The sequence below is a fragment of the Malaclemys terrapin genome, chromosome 1 (assembly GCF_027887155.1).
Source record: "Malaclemys terrapin pileata isolate rMalTer1 chromosome 1, rMalTer1.hap1, whole genome shotgun sequence".
NCBI lineage: Eukaryota > Metazoa > Chordata > Testudines > Emydidae > Malaclemys > Malaclemys terrapin.
The window spans coordinates 238,800,974-238,819,594 of record NC_071505.1 but is presented as its reverse complement, the minus strand read 5'-3'; the positions used below and the strand labels follow the sequence as shown (position 1 = coordinate 238,819,594).

General features: G+C 37.1%; 1 protein-coding gene across 1 annotated transcript in view; it reads right to left on the bottom strand.

Annotated features, from left to right (window-relative positions):
- Positions 1-18,621, bottom strand: part of MRPS9 (mitochondrial ribosomal protein S9) — a 44,228-nt gene that overhangs the window by 13,681 nt on the left and 11,926 nt on the right. Inside the window, exons 3-5 of the mRNA XM_054010360.1 lie at positions 11,122-11,184; positions 11,008-11,038; positions 6,831-6,910 (exon numbers count right to left, since the gene is read on the bottom strand). Coding sequence (XP_053866335.1) covers positions 6,831-6,910; positions 11,008-11,038; positions 11,122-11,184 — 174 coding nt within the window. The remainder of the gene's footprint in view (positions 1-6,830; positions 6,911-11,007; positions 11,039-11,121; positions 11,185-18,621) is intronic.

Genomic DNA, 18,621 nt, shown 5'->3' with positions numbered 1-18,621 from the left:
GAGATTCCTTGCACAGATAAAATGAGGGATTGAGGATACACATTTAGATAGGTTTTTAACTTTCCTTAATGGATTTCTTACCCATTTAGTAAAACTTCTACATAAGCCCGGTCTACATTAGGAAAATTTTGTAAAAAATTCCCCACCATTGTTAACACCGGTTCACCTGCAGCAATAGATAGTTTGAGTCAGAGTCCCTTCTCCTTTCCTCCCAGAGCATACCCATAGGAGCAGAGTTAAGGCTGTCTGGTTGCCATAGCTGTGCATTTCCATACTTGCAAATGTTAGGGTTAACTTTAATTCTGAATTTCCCCGAGTTTCTAGTGTTTGTTTTTGATAATTTAACATTTTTGTAATTCTTTTTAAACCCTGAGATTATTGGTACGTACTCTCAATCTTAATTGTTTTCTTCAAGAATCTAGCTTTCGGATGAAGCTAAATTACCCATAAGTTTAGTGTTCACGCTAAAAAGAAACATCAAAATACTTTGAGTTACAGCAGCAACTTAATCCTAAGTAAAACAAGTAATATTTATAAGAAAAACAGAAGTGGTGGTACTACAACTAAATACTGCATATTCCAAAGAACCCACTTAGATTAGCAAGTGCTGACAACAAAAGCCTTATGGATGAGCACTGTGTACTCCCTTCAATTATTTTATGAAATACAATGGGTGCTAGTAAAAACCTCAACATTCACAGCCCCAGCTATCTGCAGCATCAACAGTATCTTCCTATACTTAGAACAGGAGATACTATAGTGCTGCAATTACTGTGGAGTTGCAAGGATTACATTTTTACATTTTACAGACTACTTTACAAAAAGCAAAAAATTTAAAACAGTGAAACAGATGAAATGTAGGAAAGCCTATGAGTTTTTATTAATAACCACTGTACGAAGTGCTAATTGTTAAAATACGCAATATCATAATTTGAAATAAGTGACAAAGATGCTGATGCAACACTTAAATACCACTTAACACTTAAATAATAAAGAACTCCTTACAGTAGTAAGCACCCAATCATGATTTTAAAAGTTTCTTTATCTATAAATATACATTCCCAGTAGGGTAATAAAAATAAAATATTAAATAAATAATATACAGATATTTAAAAGTATCAGAATAAGTTAACCATAGGGTTACTGATTTTCTAAAGTAGTTGCACTCACAGCACTTAAATGGTTGTGGAATCAGTTTAAAAGGAATCTGTGATGCAGGCTGGTGCTGAGATTTATAATAATGTAATAAGCAAATTAAATATTTTTAGAACAGCAACATAAGTGTATAGAACCTCTGAAGTACAAAAAACCCCCAGTTGCTTTATAAACAGCACAGACCGGACTGAACCGTAGCAGTAAGCCTTCCAGTAACTTTAATTTTGGGAAGGCATACTAGAAATCAACTAAATATGATCAAATCTGTGTAGAATTTTCTCCCAATCTGTGGCATTTGTGTGTGTGTGTACTTCTATATTTTAACGTCTGATATCCTAAGACACAGGAAACATTATTCAAAATATCTGTAAGACTGAAATAAACTGCTCCTACATCGCAATACCTAGTGAGATACCTCGGTGTGATTACCTGGTCTGGTCTCTCACTTTGTAGGGTAGTGAGGTATGGAAAGTGCTATTCAGAGAGCAAGCATCTCATGCCACTCTGAAGTAACTCGTGCATTTCAGTTAGGAATGGGGTTAAAAGGCAGTCAAACCCGTCAAGAAAACCATTCACAGAGTAGGGTTGGATGGTGTGAGGTTTACCGGAGAATAGATAGAAAATGTTTGCATCTATGGGGTAGAAGTGTCAGGTAAAGGCAAGAAAGCTTAGGTTCTTCTCTGGGGCGAAATGTTTTCCTGATAGCAGGTCAGGTGACTGAGGATATGATTACACTGCAAAGAAAAACCCACGGAACCAAGTCTGAGAGCTTGGGTCAACTGACTCACAGGGCTCAGGCTGCAGGGCTAAAAATAGCAATGTAGACGTTCCTGCTCAGGCTGGAGCGCAGACTCCAAGACCCTCTCCCCTCCGCTAGGTTCCAGAGCACAGGCCGCAGCCTAAGTGGGAACATCTACACTGCTATAGCCTCACAGTCTGAGCCCCAAGAGCCCAAGTCAATTGACCTGGGCTGAGAGACTCAATGCTGTGGGGTTGTCTCTGCAGTGTAGACACACGTTATGAGGCTTGTCCCAATAGAATAGAGGGCATGAAGAAGTGGGTTCCTATGAGTGGCCTAAAACTTCTGGAAGTAGAATGAATAAAGCTGGGAATGCACAAGAGATTTTTGGCCATTGAAAGGTTTGACCTAGATAGAGCTTGTCAATTAGGAAAGGGGCTGGATTGGCAGCCCTTGTAAATATATGGGAAGGCTGTTTGCTTGACTCCTGACTCTACGGCTTCTTCTCTTCTCCTGTATAGGCATGCAGTATCTTCGTATCTGGTGAGAAAGCAGATGCACTGAGGCAGCTGGGACACCTTTCTACCTCCCTACTGAGCCAAGAGCAAAGTGGATTCTGGAGCACATCAGACCCTGAAGTGAGATTATTAGAGAACCACCCAGGATTTGGAATGCCTTACTCACTGTATCCTAATGTGCACATAATTTATTGGGAAGATTAGCAGATATTACTAGAATCCTGGGCTAAGTACAAAGACAATTGGGATGAGAGCTGCTGTAAGGAAAGAAAGGGAGTAAATATAGTTGTAAGTTTACTGTAAACTGGCCTTAGTCTGAAGTGATTTTAAATTATAATTAAAATTGCTTTGAGTAATATGCAACAAGTGTAGAGGGAGACCTTGAATAATCATTAGGCTCAGAAGCTCTACTGAGATGAATGAGTGCAGTTCATACTTCTTTTGTTTCACCCTGCCCGTTCGTAGACTTGGAAGTTCATGTCACAACTAAAAATCATTAGAAATAACTTTTCTTTTCTTTTTTTTTGAAGGAAACTTCAAATTTGCATTAAAAAAAGTAGGATTTTCCTGAGAATTTCTGAAAATGCCAGATCCCCTCAATGTATTGAAATTCCATGTATGTGCATTTCTAGTGATTAGAAAGAGTTCCTATTTTCTGGAATGGTTTTATCAGAGTGACTTACTGTCTGCATGAAAAAAAATCTAGACTAGGGAAAAAATGGAATGCCATATAAAAAGTACTTCTCCTACAATTAGTGTACGTCTTACAGTAGGAGAGGTCTTCTCATCGAATACAATTGCCAATACCTTTCGGTTTTGCTTCCAACTTTCATTTCTCCCATGGAGTGAAATTTAGGTTACAAAACTTTATGGACAGGAGTAGTTCTACTACTTCATAGGACTACTCATGCGTAAAGTTAAGAACACGTATAAGACTTTGCAAGATTCAGGACTTAAGAGGGTAAGATGCAATTATGATGTTAAATATGATTATTTTGCAAAATAATCATATATAATGCCAAACAATTACATCTAAATCCTCATTTCCCAAAAATTATAGGAAACTACTGTAGAGACTCACTTTTCAGAAGATTTTATCAAGATGCAATAGTCAAACTCATGAATGTACATGTCTGTTGTCTTGTAATATCAGCTATTTTGTTTGCATAATAGCTGAGTTTACAAGACACTAGGCAGCCATAAATGCTCCCACATCTAGTGGAAGGCTCAAATCCTTAATCTGCACTAGGATGCACTCTTTTAAAGAAGGATTTATTCTTATTACTAAATAAATTGAGGACAGGAATGAGTGAGAACTGGATCTTTGAAAAGTATCCTCAAAGTACAAAGCAGCTTATGAAAAACATCTTTGTATATTTTTTGATCTAGTTTTTTTTTGGGGGGGGGGGGAAGGGGGGGGGGGAAGAGGGCATGTTTTAAATGCCTGGAGGACCCAGAACATCATGCATTAAATTCTTTAGGTCACTTGCCTACCTTGAAAGTGAATATTTTTTGACTGATATATATATTTTTAGGTTTTTTTAATCAAAAACACTCAATATACTTAAAATGCCCTGAGATGTAAAATGATTTTCATTGAATACAATTTTGATAAAAGTAGCATAAGGCTACAATGATGTTTCCATTCACTGAGATTTCTGGAAGGGAATAATAATCAGAACTACGTACGCTACAAAATTTGTCCAACAAAAAAAAAAATGTATAAAATAGGACACTGTCTTGTTGATCACATTACAAAACCTGACTATATTACTTGCAAACAATGCAATTTTCCATGTCATATTCAAAGTGCAACATTTTGAATGAGATGAATAGCCACAACACATGTGAAGGGGTTAAATTCTCTCAATGTACGTTAGAGTTACATGCAACAAATCCCTTGTGCATCAAGAGGTGAATAAACTGCCCCGTCCCCAAGACTAAACTATATTCAACAAGCAGAACAAAGAGAGCAATGTGAATACAAAGGATATTCAAGTTTTATAGAAGTCTTAGTTAATATTCAAGTCATACATTCACATATAAACTGGATCTTATAAGATGTACGGTGAATATATGTATTCACTACTTTTAACAGATGTCTAACATTTTTGATTAGCATTACCTAAACAAATGGCACTGCTGTGACTGGTTGTCTCAACTGCAATTAATAAAATCTGAGATCCCTGTCAGTAAATGCAGTTGTGACTGACAAACATTTAGGCCAAATAATCATTTCTTTATCCTACTTATCACTCTTTATGTAGCAATTTTTTTTTATTTAAATCCATACAATATATTGTAATTCATGCAAATACTGCATTAACATGCAATCTTTTCTTTCTCCCAGCTGTATGAATTACAGTTTTGGTAGTTTAAAAGAAATCAATCTATAATTCTTATATAACACATTGAGCCTGATGAGAGATTAAAACTATGTTAAGCATTGTATACAAATTTCACCTTTTTTTGCAGCTGCTTAACTAAACGGATGTTAAATCCGGTTTAATTAATTCAGCTTTATATAATTCTATTTAATGGACACATTTAGAAATGTCCCAAGAACACTCAAGTACTTTAAAATATTCTACAGTAATGAAATCTGTTTGTCAAGCAGATTTCATTTGAAGAAGATTTAATCAAGTGGTATCGTAACAGGATACACACTATCCTTTGTAAGACTATTTCTCAGGCAATCTTACATACCTTTTTTTAAAAGGCTAGGAAGAGCTAAAAATAAAATTGTGCTCCTTGTAAAATTTGTAATTTCTTCATTATGATGGAACACAACAAAACATCTTGCCCTTGGGTTGCTCTGTTTCAGCCAAAATAAATGCAAATGGCTTGTCAGATGACAGCTGTTTGATAAGGCTCCTCTACAAGACCTGCATGCTTTACTTTTTTCCGTGAAACTTGGGATGAAAGGCAGAAGGCAGGAAGAGAATTAATGTAGCATACAGTCTAAAGGCAATGCTACAACCGTGATTAAGTAGAAAAGTTAAAAGGCACAGATTTTCCACAGCCTCGCTGCGTGCAACCCATCCGTGTAACAAGTTGACAGGCCTAGCGCGTCAGCTCCATCATCCTCTCCGACAGCTAAAACGCAGCATTGCATCCCTTTTCAGAGAAAATTTGCGTCTGCACCATGAAGCGTTGTACATTATTTCTTAGCACTGCAGGGGGCTCAAGTCCATATGGAACCTTCACAAATATTACCACAGATCAAACCAGCGGCGTTTCGAGGCAGATTTGACATACCTATTTAAATGAACAGCAGGGGTCCTCGGGCTGCCTCAGGCTGTGCAGGAGAAAACCTCTGTGGAAAGCCTATGCTGCAGCTCCATTACTCAGCAAAGACACACTCTACATTTATCATTCATTTCATTTCTGCCAGGGCAAGAAGCTCATTTGCCCAAGGTCAACAAAAAACGAAAAAAGGGTTTTTTCCAAGAAATAAATGTACCTGACAAGTGGGGATTTTGTCCTTTGGGTTTGTAGAGCACAAACAAACATCAGATAATTCTCAAAAATAAAGAAAACCTATGCACAGAATTTGATTTTTGGGAAGTCCAATAAATGTTCTAACTTTTTCAAGAGTACATAATGAGGAAAACAGAATCTTACAGGAGCATCACATTGAAAGTACCAGACTACAAAAGTGGGTCTTTTTTTGGTCTTACATTAACCATACATTAAAATACTACACGTCTCTCTATAAGGCTCTTCTAGGGAGTCAAAGAATTTATGTGCTACTAATGGGCATATTTATAAAAGGGCTCTTCATAACACACAATAAAGAAGTCGGGACAAGCAGTGTTCTATCAGATGTAGTTTTTATCGTAAAGGTAAATGACAGAGATCCCATGGTCTTGCAACCATACTAACCTAAGTGCACACTAAGTTTACATGAAAAAAACAAACAAACAATCTTTAAAATTTTTTAAAAAAATATAAATATATTGAGCTACTTAATACAAATTTCTTTCACATTAAAGATCAGCACATTTCTGCAATTCTTCTCTTTAAGACGAAAACCATGTATTTTAAATATGATAATGAATAATCCTAAATCTGGTCATCTCTGTTGGATGGACATTCATCACCGCTAACTCTTACTGATACTAAATTAAACTACAGTATAAAATGAAATGTTCAGAATATTCATACCTAATTCATAATCAAAACCAAACAGAAAAAAGAAAAACAAACCATTCGCCTTGTAAATTAGGCAACAACTTCTCTCTAAATGAAAGAATAAATATTATCACTTAAAACACATTGTTTCACCTCTGGTAGTGTTATTATGGTCCATTCTGAAATCACTAGGTAAATTCAGAAGTTTCTGAAATGTAGTTCTGATGTAATGTTTTACTTGACTTAGAGTCAACATTATTTATCATAGACTATAATGTACTTACATGCATTAATGAATAAAATGACTGCTTGCCAGTATAAAAGAGAAAGTGAAATGGACGGCGATCTTCTCCCCATTGGATTGCTAATCAAAAGCAAAATTAGACAAAAAAGCAATAATATACTAAATAATAACTATTTAAATTGCAGTTCTAAACCTCTTTTATAATACTAATTACCTTTTAAAATACCAGAGAGTAGAGACATTCAACCAGTATTCAACCAGTCTGGAGTGCTAATATTTTAGCATACCTTGTTATAACCCACCTCAATCAGCTAATATAACCAGATATTTTTAATATAACATTCTAAATCTCTCATTACATAATGGAAGCCCTGCTGTACATCTTAAATAAAATCTCAAGGAATCTATGTAATAGGAATACAGCAAAAGGTGCCAAATTTAGACTAGACAGAAATGCACACTAAAAGATAATTATATGCTATATCATGATTATGAAAGGTGCCAGATTGACAGCTCCAGAAAATAAAGTCTTCTAGAAATAGTAGTACTACTATATGGGCAGCTTCTGAATAAACTTTCTAACATTGCCTTGATAATATATCTCAACTATATTCTAGAGGGAACAGTGTGCAGAACGCAGATATTTTTAGGCAAAACAGTTAAAACAATTTCATCTGTCTAATCACAGGAGCCAAAACAGGTGATGCTTTAGCAATATAAAAATTATGAACAGATTTATACTTTAATCTAATAAAAATTTCCTTTATTTTAAAATTAAACTTTTCTGTCATTTTACCTCCTACAGTGACACGTCATCTTAATCTACAAATTGAATCTGAAGCAATTACCAGTGCAACTGCTGGGCACAGAAGATGTACAGAAGATATTATAGTTAGGCTTGGAAGGATTAGATTTTTATGGGTGAATGTCAATTTCACAAATGAACAAAAATATTTTCTTCAAATCAGCGAAGTAAGGAAAATGCAGCCTCAGAACTTAGAGTTTGATTTAAATATATTTACTTTGTATATTTTGATATGTGATGTTGACAATTTGTATTTTAACTATTATAAAGCTTTAACTTTTTGAGTTTCAATGTCTACTTTCATTAAATAATTATTTTCCGACCCCCCCATAATTACCTACAACTGCAAACATTTAAATAGATAAACTAAAAAACAATGCTTAAAATCCATAATTTTGTACAGCTGTGAAAATCAGTTCTCTTGATTCGAGGGTCTTCTTAAGTAGCACAACACTACGCTAACTTTACAGAAGATAACTAAAATGTACAAGCAACAGGTTCAGAACTGTAAGCAGCTTTAGAGAAAGTATTTAGTAAAATACATTTAGCATATTATTTGTATTAAATTCTGCTGGTTTTAATAGTAGAAATTCAAATCTAACAGGTATATATAGGGTGAAATCTTTCTAGAGTGAGAACTCTCTCACTGACTTCAACGGAGCCAAGATTTCACCGATATCAATTTCAAGCACTGACAATATTTATCAGTCATTTTTTGTCAAATATTCTTCAATAGGAGTACCTGACTTAGTGAGTTGATTTATTTGAGGTATTAAACCCGGACACCAAAGCTATACCTGGTTTAGGTAACGTGTTAGATTAATTTAGTAAAGTCAAAGCCAGATTCTTGTAGACATTTGCACACATTACAAAACTTCCAAGTAATTTGGTATGCCCAGTCTATACTAAAAAGTGGCTAAGATGGGATGCTGCAGATAAAACAGGTGAGTAGACGCTTATTTAATGCTGGCCTGCACTAATAAATCCTATCTTATAAACGGAAACAACATTTTTGTTTCCTCTCTGCCCTCACCATGTTCATAGAAAAAGCAGCAGGAATAGGAAACTGACGTTGCTTTTTTTATGAACTGAAAAAGTTAATAAATCCCAACCATCTCCTCACCAATGAAGAAGAAACAGTCTGTAAAAGATCAGAGGCAGATGAAAACAAGTTCTGACAGACCTGATAAGCACAATATGCATTACAAAGAAAAGTTAAGGGAGGGAAATGGCAGAGGCAGTAGTGGTAGGAAAAGAACTAAGCTGACAGACAGAAGGAACACTGGTAAAAACGGTGCCAAATTCAGACATCACATAAGCAACTGCAACTAAAACAACCAAGTGGCTTCTGTTTTCACCATGGTCAATTTCTTTTAAAACACAGGTTTCAGAGAGGTAGCCGTGTTAGTCTGTATCAGCAAAAACAAAAACGAGGAGTACTTGTGGCACCTTAGAGACTAACAAATTTATCTAGGCATAAATTTCCGTGGCCTAAAACCCACTTCATCACATTGTCTCGACCCCCCACTTGGTAAGGCAACGCCCATCTTTTCATGTACTGTTATATAAATCTTCCTACTGTATTTTCCACTCCATGCATCTGAAGAAGTGGGTTTTAGCCCACAAAAGCTTATGCCCAAATACATTTATTAGTCTCTAAGGTGTCACAAGTACTCCTCGTTTTTTTTTGTTTGTTTGTTTTTAAAAACAGTCAGTCAATGTGAAAGTTAGACTCAACTTTTATTAAAAAATGCAGTTAGTTATTGACCAAATTTATGATAGTGTTTGCGTATTTGAGTCTGTAAAACTAAGAAACTGAAAAAAAAAAAAAAAAAAATAGGGTGAGAAGTATATGTTCATGTTGCTGCCGGATACTATATTGGCTGGTAATGGTATAGCTGCTCAGTGATTATGGCTCAAGGACCATTTTGAAGTACAAATTCGTATTTTTGCACTTCAGAGTTCTTAAAGATGTAACTTTTAGAGAGTTGAACGACTTCCTTGAAAAATGGTGATAATTTCTGACAAGGCTATTTTTGGATAATACAAAAACACTCCACAATCACTAGGATTAGACCAGTGTCTGAAAGAGTTCATAAGACCTGAAAGCACATGTACTAGTAGTCTAATAGGAAATGGCCATCAGACTTTTAAATCACATTTATTATTTCCATCTTGCCGCCTCTTCAATTCCAACATGATTTTAGCTTATATTTCACAATGCACTGAAGTTAGAAATTAATGTTTTATACCATTTGAAAGCTGATGTTCCAAAATTTCAGATGATATAAAGTTGTTTTTTAGCTTTAAAGGTTTTCAGGATAGCAGCTGCTAATATATGAGCATTCACATGAGGGAGAAAATAAGATATTACTGAGGATCAGAATTGTGTTTTTTGGGGGACTCAGTGGCTCTGGGGATGCAGAGCCTTTCAAACACTAGTTCAATTCAAGCTCAGGACAGTAGCAACCGAAAGTTGTTGCAATGTTTGTTTAGTGTTCCATATAAAATGATTTTGGTAGTTTAAATAGTTTCCACTGAACAGATGTCCAAACAAACAAAAAACACTACTAGGAATGAGACCAAAGACTGCACAGGCATGGAAACTGCAGAGTTGATCCTGCCAGATCAAGACTAAGGGCACATAATAGTCTGCACGTACTGTGCCCATTCTTTGGATAAAGAGATCTCTTCAGTTTCCAAGGCTGTCAATCTGCTATTCTTCACAAGCACTGAGTTTACCTGTTTTTATTTTTTAAATTATATTTTATACCAAATACTAAAAAAGCAATGCTTTATGGTCAATCCAAAGCCACTGAAGGACTCCCATGGACTTCAGTGGCTCGCGATCAGATTCTAGGTCATTAAAAATCTTTCCCAATGGCAGAAAACATTTCTTTCTAGCCATGGTGGTTCACAAGACATCTTCTCTTAAAAAAGGTCACTGGTCCCTTGGGGTATGTCTACACGGCCACTAAAAATCCTTGGTCACAGACTCGGGCTCGTGCTATGGGGCTAACTGCAGCGTAAACATCCAGGCCTGAGCTGGAGTGTGGGCTCTAGAGGGTCCCAGAGCTCAGGCTGTAGTCCAAGTTGGAATGTCTACATTGCAATTAAACAGTGCTGTAGCCCCTGCCCAAGTCAGCTGGCACAGGCCAAACGTTGGATTCCAATTGTAATGTAGATATACCCTCACTCTAGCAGTACTTTTTTCCACTTGTACAGGTCCTCAGATCAGTAAAGTTTCATATTACATTTGAAAGGTTTGTGTTTTTATTACTCGGGTGCCTCATTAGCAGCTATAAAAAACATTAATAAAGGAAATGTAAATGGGTTGCAGGAAAGAAAACAACATAGAGGCTCATAATAAAAACGTTGTTATAGCCTGGAAAGAATAGCTATGTACACTTACCTCTTTGTTTTGGAAAAATTTCAGTGGGATGCTGTAGAAAAATCAACAACAAAAAAAAAGGGTTAGTATGCCATGCTAAAAGTACTCAGACAATTCACTGAACGTTGTTCTTACCTTCATCATAGGCCTGGCCCTTTTCTCAAATAAGCCAGAGGGAAAGAGGTAGGCAATAGCTTTCTGCAAACAAACACACAAAGATCAGATACATATTTGTTCTGTAACAACAAAATAATCAAATTCCTTACAGATATTTTTACTATGAGCATGCTATAAAAACCTAGACAGCACAGAGAGAGAGAGACAAATCAACAACAAAAAAAATGGCATGTGCCTATATGCTGTTCTGAGAATAAAAGCAACTGTAAATTTATCAGGATTCTTCTTTACACAGAATGAAAAAATAAGAAAAATCTAATTCTGTAGTTTGTAATCTAGTGGGTCTACAATAAGTGAACTGTTTTCTTTACTTTAAAGATTAACTTTAAATTCAGACAATTTATTACAAGAAATACTCAGTTGCAAGGTTCAAGTAATATACAACCTCCATTTTATTTAACCTAAACAGTGATTTTAAAAAAAGAGTAATTCTCACCCATCTCAAAAATACCTAATGCTGTAATTTAGAATGGATTTCACGTCATTTATCAAAATTATCATTTTCTTAATTTTCTTCCTGCAATCATCAGTGTTTGTGAAAGGTGCCAGTTTGATAGCTCTTGAGAATAAGTTCTCTATTTTTTTCAAAGAATATTATTCCTGGGGGAATTCCGTACCAAAAAATTAAAAATTCTGCATATTTTATTTGTCAAAATAATACAATACAATCACACCAGTTTCAATTATTTTGGTAATGTATTTCAAAATACTTGTCAGTAAGTAGGTCTGTAACAAAACAGACAATGAAAAAAATTCAGGAAATGTTTCTATCACATAGATTCTTTACTAGGCATGTAAATACAGAACTTTGCGTAATTCATTTAAACTACTATACAGAAACGTTTCCTGCACCCCTCAGTGCAGGGCAAAGGCTTGGAGGAGTCAGGGGTAAAGGAGGAGCTGAGGAAAGGGGAGGAGCCTGGGCGTGAACCTGGAAGGTTGTTGGATGTGGGTGGGAAAAATATGGAATAGGTTTTTGGGGGGCCAGGGAGGGATTATTAGGGAACCTCCCCCATGCAGACCCTGGCTGACAACTAGCAGTCAGGCACACCTGTCCCCATGTATCCCTGCACCCTCAGACACCCACTCCCCCCATCCCCATGTGTCCCTGCACCTGCCTCCCCATCCCCATGTGTCTCTGTGCCCCCACTCAGCCACCCCCCTTTCCCCATGTGGCCCTGCACCCCTTCCCCCTGTCCTCATGTGTCTGTGTCCCCTAGCCACCCCCCCCCGATGTGGCCCTGCACCCCTTCCCCCCCATTGCCATGTGGCCCAGTGCCTCCAATTCCATTCAGCCCCTGCCCCAGTCTGTCCTTCCCCAATAGCCATTAGGAACCCCACTGTGACCCCCCCCACCCCAACACTGTCTGTCCCCCCCCATACCCTCTGTCTCCTGACTGGGCCCCACAGGCACAGCACTGGCAGGCAGGCAACCTCTTCCCCTCCCTATTGGCAGGGGGAGATAGCTCAGTGGTTTGAGCATTGGCCTGCTAAATCCAGGCTTGTGAGTTCAATCCTTGAGGTGGCCATTTAGGGATCTGGGACAAAATTGGTACTTGGTCCTGCTAGTGAAGGCAGGGGCCTGGACTCAATGACCTTTCAAGGTCTCTTCCAGTTCTATGAGATAGCTGGGGCTGCTCCCACCTGGGAGGGGCTGCTCTGTTCTAGTGCCACTGCAGCCTCTGGTGAGCAAAAGGCAGAACTGCAGCAACTTTCTGGCAGAAATTATTTTCTGTGGAAAAAAAATTATGCGTGGCACATTAATTATGTGTGCACACAGTGGTGTAGAATTCCCCTAGGAATAGAATATAGACAAAATGGAAAGAGGCAGCACAAGCTTCCCGACACTGTTTTGCCACAGAGTGCCAATCTGCACAGGAGATAACTAAGGGTTTGCAGGCCACAGAGAATCTCCATTCCACCTAGATCCAGCACTTTTTCAGGAATGTCAAGAGTGAAGATTGTTGTCATGGAAATTTATATATGCAGGCTTCTGAACAACAACAACATGGGAACATGGTAGTCGCTATAACCTAAGCTCAGTTTGAACCAGCAACCTAACCTGTAGGTGAAAAACTCTATTCCAATTACTAAACCTTAAACAATGAAGTCTCCCTTTAAAGATATTTAAAGGTCTGTCAATAAGACACTTACAAGTCAGGAAACCATTAGAATGTGCATTTTTGCAAACCATGGTTTATCATTAAGATTATTGTTATATGCAGTACATGATACTTATTCTTCATCCACTCAACCAATATTTTAATGTGGTGTGTGCTCCCTGTTAATAAGTAACATAATTTACTCTACAAGCAGATTAAAGACTATAAACCATTTCTGGCACTACTGTAAGACAAAATAGCTTGCAGTAATATTAAATCCAACAGGATGTAATTCCTATTCAGCAATTTATTACTATGGCACTTTTTTTCAAAAATGGTTGAAAAAATGTTGATTAATGAAGCAAAAATAATGTATTAGATCAGAAATCCAATTTTTCCAAATTAAAAAAAAATGTTTTGGTAAATGTGGGACTAAATATGGCCAATTTCAGTCATGACACAAAATTAACAACAGTATGAGCCTACTGATTTTAGAACAATACAATATATTTGTACAATAGCACTAATAACAGAACAAAATACTGCAGTAGATTTGCTTGCATTTTTAGTGGACAGTGAAGAAAAATGAAATTACAAGAATTTTAGTTAAAATCTTCTCAAGAATTATGCCTCTTTCTTGATTAGGTTACCTTAAGGCTATTACTTGCTGATAATTTTTTCTATGGACATGGATTGGTTTGTCAGTGCTTCAACCTACTTAATATGCATGGAGTGTAAAAAGACCTAGCCTATTATTTTCATTAATCCCCTACTGGTATTCCAAACAGAAATTTTGAGAATTCTGAAGCAAACAAAAGGATTAACTTGATTTTATGAAATGGTAATTTTGTTTCTCTTAGTGACTGCTGAATTCCCATTTGTTAGTAGATGGGCATTTTATGCACAGAGAGAGTAGGTGAACACCTATTTATGAACAAATGGGGATTAATTAAGATGACAATAGAGAAATCTGCTGTGAGCCAACTGATGTTAAACAAACACCTTATATAACATATTAAAGGAATAGATTATGGGTTACAGAGACTGACAGTGTGTATACTTAAAAGGTATCCTGTATATTAGCTCTCAAGGATTTGACTCAACCAGTAACTATTAGTATGACACTGAAAACTCAATGTAAACGTGACATTCTGTTTTGCTGCAACTTCAGAGGTTTTGAAATTCATTTTCCTTCTAATGTGAATAAAACCAATCGATGTTGCATGTTTTCATGAAAAATGGAATTATGTCAGGGGAAGACGTGTGTCTGCCTCTATCCCCTAGTAGTAGTTAGGGTATTGGCCTGGGACATGGAATACTCTGGTTCAAACTCCTACTCTGCCTGATTCAGAGCAGAATTTTTCATCACAGTTCACTCCAAATTAGACAGAGACCCAAACCTGAGTCTCCCACATCCCATGCCAGCATCCTAACCATCCAGCTACAGAATCTCTCCCTCCCTCTCGGAAAGCTTCAAAGAAACAAATGCATCTTCACAAAATGTTTCAGCTTTGATGAAACAGCATATTTTGGGGGAAATGTTCTGACCAGCTCTTGCGCTCAAGTTTCATATTTATTAGTAACAGAAACAGAAGGTGGACCAGCCTCTAGACTGCCAGGATAACAAATCTCTCTGAAAACTGAAACTAGAGCATTTTAGTGTAGTTCAAGAGAAGGCTTCATTAACTGAATATGGATTTCCTTCAAACTTGCAACACAGAGTTTCAATGCAAGAATCCCTTCAGGAATCAGACCAAGATCTAGAAGACAATTATATTCTGTATATCCCAGAAAATATAAATGCAAACCAATGAATTCTAAGATATTCCATTACCAAGCCCAAAATAGTTGTGGTAGAGAGCACTACACACAAAAGGTTCCATACAGACTTTTCCAGACCAAATTGCAAAGTTTTCTTTAGGACTGGGATTCTCAAGTTGAGGGTCGTGAACAGGTATTTGGGAGTCATGACCAATTTGTCCTTCCCCTAATGCTAAATGGGAGGGAGACTGACTGGATGGGAAGCGAAATCCAGCGGGAAGTGGAGCCCAGTATGAATAAGGCTGAGAACAGCATCTTGAGGATAACATCAGAGTCTAGTGACAAATATGTTAAGATATCTGATAGCTATAACCTCCGCCACTGAACTTCTATAGATAGCAGGTAAATATTTCACAACCCTATTAAATTTTCCTTGGGAACAGGCCTTATAATTGTCCCTGGGAATAGAATACAGCTCTTTAATATATGACAGACAAAGTTTCATCCCCCTCCACCACATTACTTTTCAGAATAACTGCACCCAAAGAATCCTGAAACCCAACATCCCACTTCTGTCTCACAAATAATTCTGTAACCCACTGCCAAAGAGACTCTAGAGAGAGCTCCATCTAGAGGAGAACAGCCTTCTTTTGCTATGAGTTACTCCTTTAGCTCAAGTTGCAGAGCGGTCTCTCTTATGGATCTGAGAGTCCTGGGTTCAAACGGCTGATGGCCCATGTGGGAAAAAATATAATGTGATCACATAATTAAAGAACAAATCATAACGCAGATACTCAAGAGTTGCATTTAAATCTAAAATTCTTAAAAAAAGTGCTTGAGTTGGTAACCCTAATGTTCCTTCAGCATACTTATATATGGGACACACTTTTAAAGTTATTACTTGGGGAGATACTGGATACCTTTAAACATTCCTAGTGGGCTTTTCACTAGTAGGTTACCAGTTTCAATCCACCCTAGCTCAAAAGGGACTGAAACTTGTTCCCATCATATCCAGTAGATGTTTGGTGGCCCCTCAAACCAATTACCTGCAAAAATGCAGAATAGCTCAGACATGGAGCTGCACAAAAAACTTAGCAGCTATGCTGCACCCTCATTTACAGTATTATCCGTCTTCTGTAGTCTGGGTTTAAAGCACATTTTCCCTCCATTTGCAACCCAAAGATTCTTGTCCCTTCATTTTCCCAACGGCCAGAGAAAATCTGGCCTCAATTTTTACCTCAGATGGCCCAGTTTATTGCCATCTGATGCACATTTAATTGTATCTTCAGGCATTTAGAAATCCATGCCTTAATTCAAACTGGATTGGCAAAAAATATTAGGTCAGACTCATAAGTCAGCAAAGGAAGAGAGGGGAGGCAGTTTGTCTGCTGTCTTCAGGATCTACAAAGCCAATAGAGCTCCCCAGCAGAGGCCAGGGAGCCCTTAAGCTGTCCTACTGCCTCAATGGTCCTATGGAGCTTTGTTATGGTGCAAGTCCACCCTGGCCATGCTTCCTCCTGCTCCAATTCACCCACACCTCGCCTCCATTATACCCATGGCCTACTCTGGAATGCTTCCTGTGCTTAAACCATTTATGGAGGTGGCACAGGGCTAGCGGAGAAGCCTCCAGCAATGGGGGTATTTTCTAGGGGAGTCTTAAATCTTCCCTATGGTTCCTTTGCTACAGCACATTTGGCACAAAAGGTCCCTAGCTCTACTTTTACATACATAAAGCTTTAAGCACTGAGTACTAAACCAGTTCAGTTCTGAGACTATACTTCAGGGCATAAAATTTGAAACATTTCAGTGGGGCCCCTGGCTCCCTAGTTGATGTTACTGAATCAACTCCCTCTGCTCTCCAGCCTCCCCAGCCTGATTCCCACTTCCCTTTCCAACTCTGTTATGCTGGGAAATCTACAGTTCTTGAACCAGACTCCAATACCAACTCCAGCTCAGACAGTTTTCACTACTATATTCTTTTGGGCTAAAATGTTTAATGGACTGATTGCTCTCACTGAGTCAGCAATGACTAAGAATGTTAATAATGGTGGTTGTTTCCAATATCTTTAAAAAAAAAAAAAAAGACTTCCACACAAGTTTCTTTAGTGGAGATTTATGTGCAGTGAAAGTTTGAAGTGTTAAATAAAAGGAACTTTAAAAAGTTACAAACCCCTTCAAAAAACAAAAAATATCTCAGATGTTTGGCCAAATCACTTAACTTTCCTCAAAAAATTCTGCTAAACCCTACTCTAATTTGAGGACAACAAACTCTTATTCAAAGCTAAAGGGATACGTGAAGACAAAGTCAAGTAATCTCATCTATGGGATTGCTGTAATTTTACGCAAATAAATAAGTTAACGTCTCTGATAAAAAATAATCTACTGGTGCAAGCATCTTTTAAAATCAACATTATGTCTATAAAACTGGTACCATATATGGAAAAATGTATACATAGTGTCCTATGAGAAAAAATAACTATTTGCATAGTAACTTCTCGAAATATTAAATAGCTTATTTTTTATATTAGAAAAGGAGGCGAAAAAACAAAACCAAACAAACAGAAGTCACCAGTCCAAGTGGACTTCTCTGGGGATTTTGCTTAAGTAAGGAAGATTTGACTCCCTTGGGACTAGCATTTTACACAGAATAGCACTCACAGTTTTTAAGAGTTTCTTTAGGTAAAATCTGAATATCCTCTAAAAGTTAAATGTGCTGGTTTTTAAAAACCAATCCAACTCCAACATACATTTTTCACTATTATAGGACTAAAAATGTCTTACTCCTTACCCAAAGGAGAACTTGTGGCACACAAATAGCATATTATTGTGAGCCAGGGGTTTCTCATTTAATCAATATGCTTTAGGCCACAAAATTCTTTGTGGGGAACAACTCTCCTACCCTTGTACAAAGACATTTGCAAGTGAAACTAGTTTCCTTAAAACATTTGTTTTACATTTAAACATAAGTCAGTCTGTATGTCAATTATCATTTAAGACCTATGCCCTACTCACCAAAAGATGCTTAACATTTATCTATAGATCAAATACAAGAGCTGCTCTACATTTTTTTTTACTAACTCTACTGAAAGACAGCAGCTTTATATTGTGCTCAGATATCTGGAACAGCATTTAGTAAGTCCATGAAAGGAAAAATAAAAATACTAGGATATAAATAGATCACAGGGTTTAAGGTGCTTTTCTTATATTAATCTTGCTTAGATTTTTGGCTTTAAACTAGACTATTAGTGATCTGACAGTTTGAAATGAAGGCAGACTATTTACTATGTCTATAAGTTAAAGGTAAATCACAAAATAAAAGGATTACAGACTTGACCAGGGAAAAAGCACTGGGTCAGGACTGCAATCTCTATTAATTAGGTATCCCAGCTGGGCAGTGGGTATGCAGCTGTTAACTTGATCAATGACTTACCTAAATGTCATCTCTACTGATTCGCTTATAAATTACCAGCAAGTGAGACTAATGTACAGGTGCTAATTTATTTAAACTGTTCTCTGCAGTTCTACATAGCTTTATAAACTGCATCTGGCACCTAATGTTAGCTGTCAGTTGTACTTAGACATGCCTGTCCTAACG